At 46.1% G+C, this 18,539-nt stretch overlaps 1 protein-coding gene across 2 annotated transcripts in view; it reads left to right on the top strand.

The window, feature by feature from the left end:
- Elp3 (elongator acetyltransferase complex subunit 3) overlaps positions 1-15,964 on the top strand; it is a 72,680-nt gene extending 56,716 nt beyond the window's left edge. For both annotated transcript variants that reach the window (XM_021654470.2, XM_060391345.1), the window contains exon 15: positions 14,865-15,964. In XM_021654470.2, the coding sequence (XP_021510145.1) occupies positions 14,865-14,941 (77 nt within the window). In that variant the 3' untranslated portion in view covers positions 14,942-15,964. The remainder of the gene's footprint in view (positions 1-14,864) is intronic.
- The last annotated feature ends 2,575 nt before the right edge of the window (positions 15,965-18,539 follow it).

Genomic DNA, 18,539 nt, shown 5'->3' with positions numbered 1-18,539 from the left:
CTTCATTATAAAGTGTACACCATGTGCTTGGTGAACCAGTCTGCAGCTATAGCTGCCTGAGAAAAATTAAAACCGCTTTAAGCAGTCAGATGAAGTCCTTTCCAAGAGGCATTCAAATTCTTTTAAAGTATAAAATTCTTAGTAAACAGTTTTAAAGTTAACTATAAACTTTAACTGTGAAAATTATTTAAAAGGAAAAATTAAATATTCTATTTCATCACCATCAAAATCACTAGGTGTATTGAGGGGAACAATAAAAGTATAATCCCAAAGCTTGGGAGCCTGCGGCAGGAGGATTGTTGTGAGTTCAAGGCAATTATGGGCTACATACTGAGACGGACTCTTATCTCAAAAGAAGATGTGTGTTGTGGAGCTGCCTTCTGGGAACATGCTCTCAGATGGGCAGGAAACTGGGTCTCCACTACTGACCTTCATCTGCAAGGGAGAATGTGACTGCTCCTTCCCTCCTCAGACTCCAAGCCATTTCTCCACTAGGATTAATTGCTTCTTTCTGCATATAAAAAAAAAATGGGCAAATCAATGTTCTGAAAAGAACTAGCTTATAAAATAACGTATAGGTAGGAACTAGCTGTTAGCTGTTGCTGAACTGTAAAGTGATTATTTAGTCCCAGCTGTATTCCAGGGCTTCAGTGTCTTAGCCGTTTACCTAAACAGCTTCTGTGGCTGCCCAGCTAGTTAAGATAAATTGTATTTTAAAACGTGGTGTTTGCCTATATGTCGATCAGCAGGCTCTCCTTCTAACATCATGAAGCAGTTTGTCTCATTCCTTTATGTAAGGTGTAAGGTACACGGACCTCTACTCTGGAAGCTAACTAAAATCTTTAAAATGCCATCACTAATGATCACCATAGAAACCAGAACTCTGATGTCACAATGCCCATACTATTTCTACAAGGGCAAATATAACCATCAATAGTCACTCTTTAAAAAGCCATTTAACATCTTCAACAGAATAAGGGATTTTCCCCCCCTTTGGCAATTTTGGCTAGGTATCAGATTTAATCATGTTACTGTTTCAGTTTGCCAAGCTAATTGCTATTCGGTAAGAGAGACAGCTATTCCCCAAGCTCCCTGACTACCTTCGTCATAAGCAGTATTCTATTTGTGTTCTTTCAAGTAGAAAATTAATATGGCCATTGGCCAAGAGCTGTACAAGCTTGATAGATCACGCAGTGATGCTGAGAGATGAGAAAAGGTCTGAATGGTTGATGTCAGAAGTCTTTTAAGTCAGAGCCTCATAACCATTTTGTTTAAATCAATTACAGTGCAAGTGATGAGGGGAGGGGAAATTTTAAAATACAGGGTGAGTAAAACAGTCACTATGGATATGAGGTCATTCTTAATCATGTTACTCAAAGCCATGTGGCCTAAAGCTGTGACTACAGTCCCCAGTAGTCAAAATCAATGTTTCTCTGCCTTATATAATCCAATATGGCTTCCTAGAGCAGAAGTTAATGCTCTTGTGGGTGCCCCAAAGCCTTTGTCTTGTGTGGGCAAAAAAACAGCAATTGTTTTCTTTAGGCTATGACCACCTGATACTTACTTCTGGACCTGAGGAACCTCACCCATATCCCAGGCTCCTACACAGCGCTCTCCATTTTGGATCAAGGTTATTTTATTCTTTGCATTATAATCTAGTTGAAAATTAGGGTCCATTTGTAGCCAGTTCTGGCTGATAATGGACTCATAATCCTACCTGAGTCCCCCGAAGAGTGTCTCTTTATTATGGCAGACTATTTGCTAATGGGCCAGGAAGCCTGCCAAATGCAAAATGCAAACCAGTTTGTGCCACATGTGCGTTTGTGTTAATACAGGACTTAGCAAAGGAAAGGAAGAGAAAGAGTCTCCTCTTTTGTGCGCTCTCCTTCACCCTTCATATCATTTTCTTTTAATAAATTATTCCTCCTCATTTCCTAATTAACTGCTTGTTTTCTGGAGTCCATGTGTCTCCTTCCCTCTGGCATTCTAAGTGATCATACATGTTGCCTTTTTGTGTATTCCAGTGGGTTTTTATCTTTACCATCATCTTGCTCTTAAAGACAATAGATACAGCATAAAAGTATTGCACTATTTGAAGCCCTCTATTAAATTCAGTGTCATTATTAATCAGGCTGGCATTGATGGCATCGAATGCTAGTCAGCTAGATAACAAGTTGACTGCATGTATGCTAATTGGTGTCTATTGTAGTTCGGCTACAGGGGCATTTTTTTCCCAGCTTACCTCGGGATTATTTATTTCCTGGCTTAACATTCGTTCCTTGTAGATGCATCAGATACCAGTTTATTATAGATGAAATACCAATTTATAGCATATTTGCATTAAACCACCTCACAGTAAACATCACATGACCATCCTTAGTGCTCATGCTTGCAATATTTCTCAGTAGGCTACCATTCAGATCTTGTAAGTTTCTGAGCGTTGGGGCATTTCCTCAGCAGAAGTACTGATCGTAATGGCCTGACAGCAGTGGAGCGCTTTGCCATTTACCTTTTAGCCTCCTTGTGTTTCAGAAAGGTCTACTTTACTGTCCACAGGTTAGCCTTGCTCCCATGGCCATACTGTAGGCCTCTCTACCGTCCTGTACTTCCTGATTTGTTTATTTTGGCAGTGATGGTTGTATGCTTTCCTCTTAGAAGGAGGAATGGGTTTGTACCATGTGGTCTGTGCTAATACTGATAGGTCTGGGAGCTTTGAGCGGAGCGGCTGCCTGCCTTTATTGTAAAGGTGCACACTTCTCAGGCCTCTTGCTGGGGAAGCAAGCCTTCTCTAAGAGATTGCCTTACCCTGGACTGTTTTAATGCTTTATTGCAATCTTAACTTCTCATCAAATCTCCTAGGAACAGTATTGTGTCTTTTCTGTATAAACATTTGGCTTTGCCTTAACCTATTTAATTTAATAAGGTTTTGTTATTTTATATCTAGTAGAGGTAGTATGTGTCCCCTTAAGGTGAATAGGTACTGCTAAATATTGCTCCAGCCCTCCAAGCCAAGAGCTCTTACAGCCATTCGGTCTGGGGGTCCCTGCTTCTGACATGTCACACAGCACATTTTTAGCTCTGGCCTGAGCTGGGCTCTGGCAGAAGTGCTGTGTGATTGTGTTCTGCTGGCTGGAGTTTGGACTGTCAGCTTCTGTGTTTCTGTTTCTGAAGGATTTGTCCATTTCATCTGGGTTGTCCAGTATATTTCTTTTCAGTTTTTCATAGTATGCTCTTGTAATTATTTCTTTTAATGAACACAGTAATAATGCCTCCTCTTTTATTAAAAACGTTTTCATAAATTTATTTAGCAGGGGAAGCATGGGGCTATGTCAGCACACGTGTGGAGGTCATGGGACACCTTTGGAGAGTTGCTCCTCACCTTCCACCTGGTGTGAGACCTAGGGATTGGCCTCAGATGATCAGTCCTCATGTCCAGTACCTTTACCCATTCGGCCATTCACCAACCCCTTTTTGTAGTTGTTTTACGTTTATTTGTTTGCTCATTTATATTTTTGTGTGTGCGTGTGAGCAATGTTCCCACTTTTCTCTTTGAGAGGCATTTTCTATGAGGTGACGTTGGGCAGCTCTAAGAATGAACTTTTTATTGTGTTTTTTGTTCAGTATTTTCTTCCTAGTTTGTCATCGCCTTTCTTGTGCTAGCTTTGAGTTTAACCTGCTCATTTTTTAATCTCCATTCTTGATTTCGAGATATTTCTTCTTTTTAGTGTAACCATTTCAGGTATAGTGTTCTCTCTAAATGCTGCCTTTGCTGGACTCAGTGAGTTTGAGAATAAAATGTAGTCTTTAACAAAAAAGGCTAGGGTCTTTCTCTGATGCCCAGATTGGCCCAGAACTCACTATTGGAAACCATCTGGCCCTGGGCTTTTTTGACAGGAGCTCCACAAGGAGAACAACAGAACCAAAAAATCTGGGCTCAGGGGTCTTTTCTGAGACTGATACTCCAACCAAGAACCATGCATGGAGATAACCTAGACCCTCTGCACATATGTAGCCCATGGCAGCTCAGTCTCCAAATGGGTTCCCTAGTAAGGGGAACAGTGGCTGTCTCTGACATGAACTTAGTAGCTGGCTCTTTGATCGCCTCCCCCTGGGGGTGAGGGAGCAGCCTTACCAGGCCACAGAGGAGGACAATGCAGCCAGTCCTGATGAGACCTGATAGACTAGGGTCAGATGAAAGGGGAGGAGGACCTCCACTATCAGTGGACTTGGGGAGGGGCATGGGAGGAGATGAGGAAGGGAGGAGGGTGGGGCTGGGAGGGGACGAGGGAGGGGGCTACAGCTGGGATACAAAGTTAATAAATAAAAAAATAAAAATAAACCCTTTATCCCCCGCCACTACACCACCAAAAAAAACCTCACTGTGTACCCCAGGCCAGTCTTAAGCATATGGCATTTCTCCTGTCTTCTGAGTGCTAGGATTGTCGGAGGGAGCTGCCAGCCCACTCTGCTTTCTCCTCTGCTGCTTATGTAATTTCCAGTTCCATGAGATCACTTCTTTGACCCATTGATCATTTAAGAGTATAATTTTTTTTCTACATGTTTATTATGAGTTCTCCAGTTTTCAGTGTGTGTGTATGAGAGAGATAAATGCCTTCAGCCTAAAAAGTAATTGTTCGGGTCTAAACATTGGTGCCAAGTCCTAGTTGAGGCAGAGAGAAAGTTGAGAATTAAAGATTGGTAGAGACACCACCCCAGCCTTTGTGGTACATTTCCCTGGAATATTTTACATCAAGACCTGCACCAGCTGACCCAAAATATAAGAGCTTTCTCTGCGTCTGCAGAAAAGCCAGTGTCTTAAGAGGTTTCTACCTCAGCAGCATGCCTCTCAAGTACATGGCGACTGCGGTCCCCTGGAGTGGATGTAAAGAGCAGGTGGCCCCAGGATGGCAGCATCACCACAGAGTCCCAGCCCATCATAGATAGCCGCCTCTGGATGCTACAGCCTGAGGCCTCACCTCCAGCTACCCTCTCCCACTGCTGTACTCCAGCATCTCCCTTCCACCTGTTACTGATATCTGGTTTTGTTCCACTGTGGTAGGAAATGGTATTTTTGTCTGGTGTCAAGTGTTTTTGTGGCCTGACATGATTTCCCCACAGAACACAGTGTGTGCACCAGTGGCATGCTGTCACACAAGCACTGGGCCCTGGCCCATCTGTCCCTCCCCACTGTATCCTGTTGTTGCCACAGATTATATCTTCAGAATTGTGCACCCATCAGCATAGATTTATAATTACTGCTACATGAATTTGACTTTTAATTCACCTTCCATAGGGAGTAAAGAGAAATTACAACTCAAAACTACAAAATTAATGGTTTTTATGTTTGCTTATTTGAATTCCCTTTACCGGTGCCCTTTCCTTCTTACTGTTCCAGGTTCCTTTAGCCTCTCTTGTGAGTCAAATCTGGTAGCAAAACACCTTAGCTTTTGTTTTTCTAGGAGTGTCTTCCTCCCTCCTTTGCCCTGGTCAAATGTAGACTTCTTGGTTGGCTGCTCATTTTCTTTCAGTGCTTTAATATGTGATCCCCACAGTTCAGCCTTCTTTGGTTTCTGCTGTCAGTTGTCAGTCACAATGAAGACCCCTTACATGTAACAAATCATTTCTCTGGCTGCTTTCCGGATTCTCGATTATCTCAGTCGACTTCTGACCAGAGTTCATGGCCCCTCCCGTCACCAAGCACTCCCCTCACTATTGCATTTGGCAAAACCTGGTATTACAAGTCAGCCAGTTCCAGTTGGTTTCTTGTGGTTTGGAGGCCAATTTCTGCAACCTCCTTGTCTTAGTCAGTGTTCTGTTGCTGTGAAGAGACACCATGACCGTGGCAGCTCTTATGAAGGAAAACATTTCATTAGGGCTGGCTTACATACAGTTCAGAGGTTTAGCCCATTATCATCATGGCAGGAAGCAGGGAGGCATGCAGGCAGACATGTGGCTGGAGAGGTAGTTGAGAGTTCTGCATCTGGATTGGCAGCCACTGGGCCTGGCCTGAGCTCCTAAAACCTGGAAGCTGCTCCCCCTCCCCCAGTAACACACTTCCTCCGACAAAGCCACACCTCCTAATAGTGCCACTTCTTATGAGCTTATGGGGGCTGTTTTCATTCAGACTCCACACTCTACCATTTAAAGTCTGTCAAAAATGCCAGCAGAAGAGAGCCAACTTGCTCCAAGCAGTAGTTTCTCCTAGTCTTCAACTTCTTGGATATAAGCTTGTAGTTTGAGACAAGAGAAGGTAGTGAGATTGGCTGGTAGCACCACATCTACACTAGATGTAGCCACCCCATTTTCAAATCAGATTATGAATGCCCTCCTGTGCCAGATGCCAGCAACATCGCCCTTTTGGACATCACATTGGAAGACGATGGGATGTGGGGAATCTAAACAGAATTTCTAAGTTACCTGCTTTGGGTCTCTGTCCCTTTTTACTTCGTAATCTTCAAAGAGCCCTTGCAGGATGCAGAGGACATTCGGGCCAGCACAGTCCCTGCAGCTCCTTCCAGTTGAGAATAGGATATAAATGACTGGCCATAACTAGCTACCTCAAGGAGCTCAGTTTTATATGACTAACCTTTGTCAGTTTAGTACGTTTCTCTCACCCCCCTCCCTCCAACCAGGGGAAAGATTGTCTGAAAGATTTCAGGTCATTGAGTTAATTGGTTCTTTTTCAGATATTGAGAATAAAAGCCTTTCCCCTATTTCCATGTCAGTGTGGGTTTGAGTGAAATATTGCCATCCTTTTAGATCAATGAAGTGCAATAAAGTCTCATTTCAGTAGTAAATGAATGAAACTAATGAATATATTTCCCTGTATTAACACTGCAGCATATAGCAAGCTCTTGAAAAATAGCTGATTAATTGAAGCCAAAGTAATTAAAACAGTTTCTTTTAGTTTGTCTGTTTTGCTGATTTTTTTATTAAGTGACCTAAATCATCATCTCAATCTTTTATATCTAATTTTTAGAACTCAGATTTCAGCTTCAAGGGAAGGTTTGGCATATTTTGTCTTCCTCATTTCAAGTTTGTCTGTGGGAGTATGATAGTACGGATTCAATCTTCATTCAATCCAAACAACATTGCTAATGATAAAGGGCAGCTTGTACCCAAAAAAAAGAAGTGTCAGTGAACAGGAATACACCTCCAGATTTATAACCCTGTCCTTGTCACCATAAAAATGTCTAAGTCGTTTCCGAAAGTGTTCTTTCATTGCAGAATACCGAGTTATGCCATGTAAACACAGGCTCATTTGAGCTCCCAGCATTATTTCTCCCTCTATTCTGTTACACTTACATCCCATGTCTTTTTCCAGTTGGAATCCCAGCCTGAGTTCCCTTGTGTTTCTATCTGTGTGAAAGATGGATTGATTTTCTCATTTGAGTAAGCATTCATGTAGTTGAAACTGTCCCCCTTTAAATTTCATTTTTAAAAGCTTGGCTGTAAACTGTGACAGATAGAGGGAGCCCGTTTGTGTCGGACCGTGGATTGTTTGGCCATGCCTGTGTGTCTTAGTCTGGCAGGCTGCTGTAACAGATCCCTGAGACTCAAGGAGCAGGAGAGTTACTTACTGCAGCTCTGGAAGTACGAAGTCCAGGACCAAGGGCTGTTAACAACATAGGGCCCAAGGCAGCAGCATACTTGTGTCTCAGGAAGGTCATCCCTCTAAGGGGACACCTGTGTGTCCTCATATGGCTGAAGGGCAGAAAGACAAACGGGCTCCTTTCCATCCTCTGTGAAGTCCCAAATGCCATTCATGGAACTTTCACCCCATAACTTAATCACCTCCTAACAGCCTCACATCTAATGCTGTTGCTCTGGTGATGAAATCTTGGCATGACCATTTGGGCAAGTGAGCTGCCAGTGACCACATGCAGGTGACCACCAGCCCCAGCTGAAAAGAGCCCCTGCTGGCCCTTCCTCACCACAGGTCCCCTCCCTTCTCAGCTTCCTTCTTCCTAGTGCCCTGACTTTCTTGTATTTCTCTTCATTTTGCCAGCTAATCTTGCATCCCTTAGCGGTATAGTTTAGTATTCTTGGTGTTGATTTTAAGTAGGTGGAACTGTGTTGTTTGTTTTTTCACCCTAGCTGCATTTGCTCAATTTTTCAGAGAGACCAACTCAGTGTGTGCTTTGGTTGTGCCTTTTTGCTGCAAATGTCGAGTCCTTTGTGCAGGTGTCCATGGCTTAACCTCAGTCTTGCAGGGTGTTTTGGGTGGTAAAGAAGCTCCTCGTGGGGAGGAATGCTGGCACCCGGCTATTTTCTTTCGGTGCCAACTCTGCCTTTCTGGCTTTCAGTGCTGATCTTTTCAGTGTATGCTCCAGGCTGCGTTTATGCTTTGGTTTGTATATATCATGTTCTTTTTTTCAAATACTTTTTTATTCCTGTCTGGTTTACCATGTTGCTTGCTAGGAAGGGCCTTCCTCCTTTATCCTTGTATCCTTGTCTGGCTTCAGTTAGTGCACTGTTTTGTTTTGTTTTTTCTAATCAGTTCTGAATTACTTTTATCCTCTGTCTTAATTTGCTGCCCCACAATGCCCTCCCCTTTACTCTCTCTCTCTCTCTCTCTCTCTCTCTCTCTCTCTCTAACTGTGTATGTAGCCGCAACTGGCCGAAAGCCCACAGAGATCTGGGCGGCCCCTCTGCCTCCCAAGTGCCCTGACACATCTGGCCTTCGTCATACCCTGGAGTCTGCTATCTTTCACCTGTATCCTGTCATGTTTTATGAGTTCCAGTTGATTGTAGACATACTTAAATTCAGAGTCTATGTCCTTATACGTGGTAAACACAGCTCTTTTACAGCCTTTGTCAGGTGGCTTCCACCTGGGGTGCCCACAACCTGTTGTCTCTCCTTGTATTGTCTTAGTTCAGGGTGCACTTTGCCTTGCTGTAGTAATTGCCCAGCAGTTTACACAAAAATTTGCTCTCAATAATACTTTAAAAATTAGCTGAGTTAGCCACCTCCAGGGAGGAGTTCTGCTTCCCTTTGCTCAGCCTCTAGGAATGCTGTTTGGCCTAGGTCATGTGGGTGACCCTGCTGCATCCACTCCCCAGCAATAGTAGTGCAGTTTTGTGCACAGTCACAGACAGTTCTTCTCCTGCATCTCCATCTTGCCCTGGCTCTGAATTCCAATCCGTACTTTAAACCTATTGAGTTCATGAAGAAACTGTCCATCAGTGGCTCCTGACCAAGCTGTGTGGATATCCTTGCCCTTCCTGCACAGGTAGCTGCCTGAGTCAGTACAACCGCTCCACTTTCTACCTCATCATTATTAACTGTAAGACTCCTAACAGCTTTGAGTTTGCATCATTTTGAATTTTGCCCACACATTTTCTTTTTGGTTTTTTTTGTTTGTTTGTTTGTTTTAAGATTTTTATTTATTTATTTTATGCATATTAGTGCTCTAAGAGGGCAGTAGAGGATGTAGATGGTTGTGAGCCACCCTGTGGTTGCTGGGAATTGAACTCAGGACCTCTGGAAGAGCAGACAGTGCTCTTAACCACTGAGCCATTTCTCCAGCCCCTGCCCACACATTTTCACTGTCCCCAGCTGATGCTTAATCTTGATCATGTGTCTATGGTAATCAAGCCTAGTTATCTTCTCTCCCCAGGCATGAATACTCTGCCCTTACGCCTTCCTTACACTCTGCATTCCATCTTTTCCCCTCTTTGTTGCTCCTCCTACTCTAATCTGTGCTGTTGTCCTGTCACCTTCAAGTGTGATGGGCACAGTCTGTCAAGCGTTTTCCAGTAGTCCTCCCTCGGTTAGGTGCGGTCTGTCCGCAGCACTCCATTGCCTGCCAGCATTATCTGCCTTCCCTGTGATTTCCTCGGTCTCTCCAAGTCCTCTATTGAAATGAAACGTTGCTGTCTCAGCTTCTCCAGGGATTTGAGACCCAGACACAAATGCAGAAGGTTGAGATAGTCATGACAAGCAAAGTCCTCCCCTGTTATCACAGAAGAGTGTGTTCCTCACGGAGCAGAGTGGGAGCAGCAGCGGAGCACTCCCGTGGGTGTGGGGTGTGTAGGTCCAAAGCCAAATTAAGACCCATTCAGAAAATCCCTCCTCAGCCCCACCAGGTGTCAGACAACCTGGTGTGTGTAGAGCCCTGCACCGGTTCCCTCCCTGACGCATAGGCACTGAGGAGGCTTCGCCTCTCCTCCTCTTTGTACTCAACTGTCACCTTGTTCTTTACTCCAAATGGAATTAAAGCCACAAGTTGCCAGCTCTTGATTTATCTTTCTTTTTTAAAAAAGAGTATAGTTCCTTCAGCATTCTGAGGTGTGTAATTGATCTCCTTAGAAACGAAGGAATGTCTTCCAGTGAGTTCTGGCATCACATCAACAGGACTCCTCTATTGCCTGCTCTTTCCTCCAGAGAGTAAGATAGAACTGTGGGTGTGCATGTGCATGAGAGCAGCAGCCAGAGGACAACGGTATCCCTTTGAGGCAGGGCCCGTCCCTGAGCCTAGAGTGAGCCTGCCACCCCTCCTAGTCCCTTCTCCATCCCCAACACACATGCATAGTCACTTTTAACATGGGTGCTGAGCATCTGCACAAGGGTCCCCTTGCTTGTGCTTTGCTCACTGAACTATCTTCCCAGCCCTCAGCAGTAAAGAACTTAGGCAACTGGATCTGTTCCATTTGTGTCTTAGTTAATTGTTTTAATCTTCACACACACACACATACCATTTACTAGACCTCATTATGCAACCTGTAATTAACCTCCCACAGCCAGTGGCTGGGGCAATTAGCAAAGAATCTTGAGTAGTGTCCTTTCTTCTTCCTTAGAGCAGGCTAAATGGTATCACAGCTAGCCTGGGAGAGGGGATCAGAAAGCAGGGTCTTCTTCTCATGTCAAGGGCTTGGAGACTAAGCACATTCAACAAAGAAAAAGGACCTAAGATGCAGTCACTGCTGGTTTCCAAGTGCCCTAGGAGGCTGTTGGCTCCTGGCAGTCAGACTTGGTGATCATCTGTCTATAGGGCAGGGACTTCCTTCCCCACTGCATGCTGAGTGGCCCCTTAGGATATAGAGCGAGTCACACCCTTTAATTTCTATTTTGCCTGGGTCAGCTTTCCCTTGAAAGAAGACAGCAGAAGCCACTTTAATAACTGCTTTTAGTGTGCACAGTTAAGTCTATGCAGACACATTTTCCTTCTCTCAGAAGACCTAGGGCAGAACTGGAGGTCAAGGAGATAGCACAGGCTGGTCACTAGTGCAACATCTGAGACTGTTGCTAAAGGTCCTGGCGTGGATGCGTTCAGACTGTGCACTAAGTAACCGTGAGGGTGGACAAAGCCACATTTTCCCCTCCCATCTTTGCTACGACTGTGACAAGTGGGGTCTCTACAGTAAGCATCCCAAAGACCACAGCCGAGAGCACTTGAACCCTGCTCGTTCCCAGTCCCGGGATTTGGCAGCAGCCCACACAAGCAATGGAGTGAAGAACTCCTACTTGCACAACCACTTGCACAGCTGTTGTTTCTTCTGCCAGGAAGAGGCAGCAGCAGTCAGACTGGTCTGGGACCAAGACAGCCTAGCACGTCAGCACAGTCCAGGAGGCCACTGACGTCAGCTCCAAAGGGTAATTGCTTTCTCCTGGCTGACTAACACAGGGAAAGTTAACCATGACAGAGGACTTTGCCTGAGCCCCACAAAGACAGAGAGGAGGCGGGAGGCAGGCAGGGTCTTCACCCACCCAGGCAATACCACATTCCCTTCAGCTGTCCTGGAGCAGGCTTAATGCTGTGCCGGCTTGTCCTGCAGATTTGGAGAAATGGACATGTCTTAACTTCAGGAATCAAGATGCGTAAGAAATTGCAGGGGAACAGGTTGAAGTTTGTACCAGCCCGAGGCCAGGCTCTCCATAACACTCCAAGCTTCTCAGAGACCGAGGAGCTCTCTGGGGCTGCAGTGTGTTCATGAAAACCATACTAAGCTGGCCAGCGAGGACCATATGAAGCCCAGTGGCTCTCCCAACCTGGTCTCAAGGACCCAGTTCTGTATGAAGTAGAGGCCCCAGGAACAGTAGGTTCACTTGGAATTGTTGCTGAGAAATGCTCCCGTAAGCTCCAGGAAAGCCCATGTCTTTACCACACACCTGGGAATTCAGGGCTCTTCCCATCACTTACCTTCTGGTTATCTGGGCATATTAAGTAGGCCTAGGTTATATGAAAACATGTTGCCCAGCTGCAGATCTTAACTAGGCCACCATCTTGCTTTAAAAGGGAACATAGAAACAAGCAGAATTATGTGTATTTGGGGCCTGAACCTAAGTAGATATGAAAGGATCACTTGGGAAAGTAAGGAGCCAAGTCCCAGGGGTGAGTCAGCCACTGTGGGAGCTGCATGATGGCTTGCTGGGTCAGTAGACCTGTGCCTCCACGTTTGGATGCTTGAGACCCTTACAGCATAAACAAGTCCCTGGGAAATGGCTCCTCTCAGCCAGCAAGGTAGGGATCTGTAGGGTTCCAAAGGGTTGCCTCTCCTACCTTCTGTGTGTGGTCCTCCCACCTGCTGGCTCAGTGCAAAGCCAGTTCTCACTTCCGACAGCATCCTGCAGGAGCACTTTTCTCTATGTGTGCATAACATGAAAATAATGAGTGTGTAATAGGTCCCCAGACATTTACTACATCCTGATTATGTGCTAGTCACTGTAATAACCCCAGTGACAGAAGCCATTGGCTTAAAGACCTTACACTCCAGGAGGCGAGGCAGAGACACAGTGGAATAGAGCATTTAATACTGAAACAATGTCACTGTGATTAAAGTCTGTCCTGCTAGCCAGCGGGGAGAAGTGTTAATCCTAATAACTGGGGCCTAGCCTCTGGCTAATAAAAGAAAAAAACCCAGGGTCTCTAGTACCTGAGCTCAGACTGGAGGGCAAGGGCTGCATAGGGGTACCTGGTAGGTAGCATGGCAGATGACTGGTATCAGCCTGGGCAGCCAATCTGTCCTTTAATATCATAAGGTCCATAGGCAGGAGCTAAAGCCAACCTGTTGGGGTGTAAAAGATGTTGTATTATATTTCAGGCAGTAATTCAAGCCTTAGGACCCGCCACTAGTGATCTTAGGCTCTGAATTCAGATTTTCTATGACGGCTTGACCAGTAGGATTATCTCTTCTTGTCCTCACACACCCAGATGGGTCATACGGAAGAGCACTGCACTGTGACGTCCTGCATAGGTATTCTCTGGCTTCCACAGAAGTCAGTGCCGCCTGTAAAAAGCTCTTTTGTCTAGTAAGATTGAGTCGAGCATAGAAATTGCTGTTCAGTTTCTGGTGAATGGGGTTCTAGAAGGAACTGGGCACAGGTGACCATGTTTGTACCTGGAACACACTGGGTTGTCCTGGTCCTGGTATTTTACCTGCCTCTTCTCCTGCCCAACTCTGCCTTAGTTTCCTGAATCCTTCAGACAGTTTGAACTCTTGAAACACTGTAAAGGGCTGTGTCCCTTAAGGATTTGTAAGGAGGTGTGACATACATGTAGAGTGGGGTGCCAAGAAGGGGGCTACATTAGCAAGTGTGTATCCCTGTGTAACCCACCTAGCTCAGTAACAGCATTCTCAGCCCCAAAGAGCCCTGAACCCTTAGCATCTTACAGATGCAGCTATCTGATGAAATTATAGTGTTTCCTATGTCTGAATTTTGTCTAAATGAAATGTTTTAGATCTGGCTTCATCCACACAGTTCTGAAAATTTTCTCCACATGGATACAGTTACTTTTTCACTGCTCTGTTCTATTCCCTTGTGATTATAGGTGCCAACCACATACAGAGATTTGAGTTCTCTCTTACCTTGGGGTCCTAGACTCTTATGTCACTTGTCGGGCATAGCATTTCTATTTTCACTAAGCTGGATATCTGCGGGGCATGGCTACAGACCAAGAGCTTGGAGAGAGATTGTCCTTGGGGGTCTGAGCCCTCCTGTTCACTGAATCTGAGCTGCCCTCCATGCCCAGCATTCATGTCTCCGTTGTCCCCTTGTCTGACACCAGGCCAGACTGAAGTCATAATTATAACATGGCAAGTAGTCATGTACAGGCACTGTTGTTTCCCTGGTTAGAGTTTGTCCTAATGCTCTGTCAGCTGTCCGTGTGGCTCTGTACCTCCATCACACGGCCTTTAGCTGTTTTCTAATGCTTCAAACATTAAGTGGGTAGAAATAAATGATGTGGGAAGTTCTGTTCCCGAGTGTTTGGGTTAAAGGTGGAGTACTTACAACCTATGCCTGAAGTTGAGGCAGAATGGGGGCTGAGCCCTTACCCCGAATCATCTGTTCTAACTTTCAGTAGTGTCAGAACTGAGTTGACCTAGAGGATACCAAGCTGGCTTCCACAGAGAACTGCAGAGTTGTTTGGAAACCCCACCTTTCTCTTCCCAAACCATGTGTTTTTCTGAGCCAGGGCCATTCCATCAAACCCACTTCCCTGGTGACAGCTGATGAAAGAAAGCTTTTCCTTCAACCCCGTGTGTACTCCCGGCGTCTCAGAGAGCGGCCATGCTCAGCTGTGCATGCATTCCTTACCCAGTTCTGAAGGACACTGTTCCATGCAGACCCTGAAACACAGTCCAGGCACATCTGTTGTGCCTACATAAATGTGTATGCTCTATACCCTGGTCGTGTGTTAGCAGTCAGAAAGGACATTTCTCCCCCAGCGCAGAACCTGTGTGTTCCTACAGCTAGAAGGTGGCATAGTAGAAATAGGACAAATTTGCTATACTGAGATTGTTTGGACAGCAGTGAAGTCTGAATGAGAGACCAGGCATGAGGCGGAGAGGTTCATGGCTGACTTCTGAGGGCGACTAAAATGAGGCTGTCTAGAGCTCTGGTATTCTGTTTTCTTCTGCAGGGGTTGGCACAAGGAATTACTACCGAAAGATGGGCTACAGATTACAAGGCCCGTACATGGTAAAGATGCTAAAATAATGGCTTCACCGGTCCCCTTCATGCAGCATCCTCCCTGGCAGAAGACAGCGAGTGGGGTCTCTTGAATACCCAGCAGAGGCTGAGCAAGTAGATGGACCTGCATGCCCCCTGGGGAGCGCTCTGCCCTCCCCCTGCGACTGCCAGCTCACAGCCTACCCTGCTGACAGAGGCCAAAGTCACCCTCTTTGTGCACCCATGGAGTCACTTCTGGCTTAAATGATTTTTACAGTTTCTAAATTCTGCATGAAGGCTGCAGGTGACCCATTTGGGCAAAGATGGTGTGGCAAAAGCAAACCAACTTCCTTGGCCATCATCACTTGTGACTGTTGCCTGAGGGGCAGCCTCGGGAGAAGATTGTTTATAGATCCAAAGCTGAAAGCCAAACTGCAGCACAGAAAAGCTGTCAGACGTGGCTCTCTGGCCTTTAGCTATGTGCATGTTCACCCTAGACTTGAGAAAATGAGATTTGCACTGGAAGTCTCAGTGAATGTGCCCGTGTGTTGAAATGTGCTGTGTTAGATGAGAAAAGAGCTGAGGTTGTGGTTTGTGTTCATAAGCTTGCTGCTAGCCGTCACCAGCCCATCCTGTCAGGAGTCTGCCCTGACCTGGGCCATCACAGAAGCCTCTGTCTCACATCTGTGGATGTCTGTACATCGTATCCTGACACCTGCAGGGCTCTGTGAGCTATCTCCAGCGTGCTGGCCTAGCTCTGGCACATCTGTCCTGAGCAGACATGGTCCAGTGTGTAGAACCAGAGCCTCTCAGCCTCAGTTAGAACTAGTCCACCCTCACAAGTATCTCTGCATGTTAATTCTGTAAGGTGTTGATGGCACTGCATGGAGACTGTAGCAGTTTGGCTAGTGTGTGAAAGCAGGCCTGACTGACCTGCGCAGAGGGATGGTGGGCCTTCCAGAGGCCCGTTCGCCATCCAGCTTCACCTGGGCATCTGTCATTTCATTTCCAGCAGTGTTTAGTGAAAGCTGTTCTCTAAAAGGTCTGAAAAATAAAGTCTTTAGCATAAAAGAGTCGTGTGGAGCTTTTTTCCCCTCGCCCTGTAAATGCAATGGCATTTGTCAGGAATTTACAGGTTTCACTCCCTAGCCTGTGACGCCGTCTGTTTCCCCCGGGTGCCATTTGCCATTTCATTGCACTGCTGAAGGCAAGCTAGAAGCAGAGGCTTTGGGGAGGCGGGGGTGGTTGTGGCACTCCAGCCACTTTCCAGAAATGTGGTTTGGGGAATTTAGCTATTTCTTAGGTATGTATTTCCTCCGTAAAATATAAAAGTGTTAAGCTAATGAAACGTGCGCCCCAGCTTTCGCACTCATTACTGGAGTCAGTGCATACTGAGGCAGCAGAGGCCATGACTCCCTACCTGCACACGTGTTCCTGGGCCTCCACTTGCTCACCCAATGAACAAATCATCTCACCCAACTTAATCAAAACGCACCCATCACCAGAACGCAAGCACATACAATGATTGTTTTTAAAGGTGGCCACTTAGAGCAAGAATTTAAAATGAGACTGCCAAGAACCTGTAACACCTTTTTGTGGACCTCAGTGCTCACCCCCAACACTCAGCTCATTGTTTTTTAAATTTGGGGGAAAAGTGAGTGCTTTTTGTGTTCCTCACCCCTACTGACTGAGCAAAATGTACTAAAAGAACGAATTTTCATCAAAGGCATTCATGGTATTTTTTTTTTAAGTTATCACCCAATTAAAAACACAAATTTTGTCCTTGACTCACAGAAATCCTGATTTACAGGAGGAGCTGGACAGGTCTGAAAATTGCTGGAGAGCTGCAGAGCATAGGGAGATTCCCCTCTATTTTTTGAGCTTCAATTCTCCCTGCGTGTAACACGAAATAAGCAGCCATCACTGCTTACAGGCATGGAGTCGGATGAGGTGTCTCACGGCAGCCAGGCATCCTGAGGATAGTCACCTCGCTGATGAAACCCCACCACGGGTGCCTGGGGCTAGAAAACCACAAGGGGAATAACTTTACGTGCCTCCTTCTAGTGGCATTTACGAGGTTCAGGTGAGCCATGTTTACCAACCTCTTAAAACCACGCCTGTGTGACAAGGCACAGGGAAAATCGGCCAGGGTCGCTAAGGTCCAGCAAGGAGCGCTGTCAGGCCCACGTCTCCAGCAAGAGAGGTTCATACCTGACACTGGACTCCAACGTTTTGCTGGAAGGACTCTGAAGTTCTCTAGGTGTCACAAAGGTCACGTCTGCATGTGCTGCCGGCATCCAGGCTGCCACCTCTGTCATCCAGAAGCGCCCTCTCCTTCGTTCACGTGATGCCTTAGGGGCCAGGATACTAGAGGAGCAACAGGCATCTGAAAATGCCACTGTCCTTCCCAGGGCTGCCTGGTGTGCACTCTGAGGAGTCCCTTTAGGAGTGTGGCAACCTTTTGTGGTTGGAGCACACATATTTCTGTGTAGCAGGTGTGGACTGGCCACCTCCGCTGTGGGGAGAAGATTGGCGGTTGTGAATGAATTCCCTTGTAAGCCAGAACAGAAAGAAAACCGAGTTTCATTGAGAACACTGCAGGAAACAAAGGGCTGGACAGTAAGTGGAAGGGTCCTGCGTGCAGTGTGGGGCGGTGAGCAGCAGAAGCCTTCGTTTTGAGCAGTATGCTCTTTCAATTGCTGGGAGCTCCCTTCTGGCATGTCACGCCCATCATGTGAATGAGGGCAGTCTTTACCATGCCAGTCAGCCTAGTCCTGGTGGTTGCATGGTTAGCGTTCCCGGCCAGCAGGTCAGTAGGAGGGAAGAAAACCCGAACTAAGCCTGTGACAGTTCCGTGATAGGACCCATCCCACTTTTCTGCATTTTCCGTAATGGATGGCCTCACTCCATGGCGGAGGCCTGCACACCGGCGGTATGTACGTGTGTGCCTAGGCACTTGTTGGAAACAGGGTCCCCAGGCCAGCAGTGTTGAGAGGCGGGCCCCTTGAGAGGTGTCTTTCTGATGGACTAATGTTCTGTAGCAGGCGTGGGTCAGTTACCACACAAAAGGTTCCTGGTAAAACAGGTTAAATTGGATCCCTCTCACACAGGTGCTCCCTGCAAGAAGGCCTCTTAACCTCAGATACCAGCCGACGGACCAGTAAGAAATCTCCAGGCATGGAGGTATGACTCAGTGCCAAGAGCACATAGGTGAGGACCTGGGTTTGATCCCCACCACCACCAAAAGGAAACAAATACATAGATCAGTGGTTCACCTTGACGCTGGACCTTTCAATACAGTTTCTCATGTTGTGGTGACTCACACACACACCCTAAAGTTATTTTTGTTGCTACTTTATAACTGTAACTTTGCTACTATTATGAATCAAACTTTGAATATCTGTGTTTTCCGATGGTCTTAGGTGACTTCTGTGAAAGGGTTGTCCGGCCACCAACAGGGTCACAACCCACAGAGTGAGAACCGCTGATAAATTTGCTCATAAATTGCCCAGCCTCGGGTCTTCTGTTACAGAACGCAGAACTGGGACGAGGTGCCATGTTTTTTTGTAAGCAGGTCTTTCACATTTAAATCCTTTGGATTCTTATTAATTCCATAGAAATGGACATTAAACATGGGGCTGAATGG

This window comes from Meriones unguiculatus, chromosome 9 (genome assembly GCF_030254825.1).
Source record: "Meriones unguiculatus strain TT.TT164.6M chromosome 9, Bangor_MerUng_6.1, whole genome shotgun sequence".
NCBI lineage: Eukaryota > Metazoa > Chordata > Mammalia > Rodentia > Muridae > Meriones > Meriones unguiculatus.
Note: the sequence above shows the minus strand (reverse complement) of the source record. Positions and strands in the feature narration are given on the sequence as shown.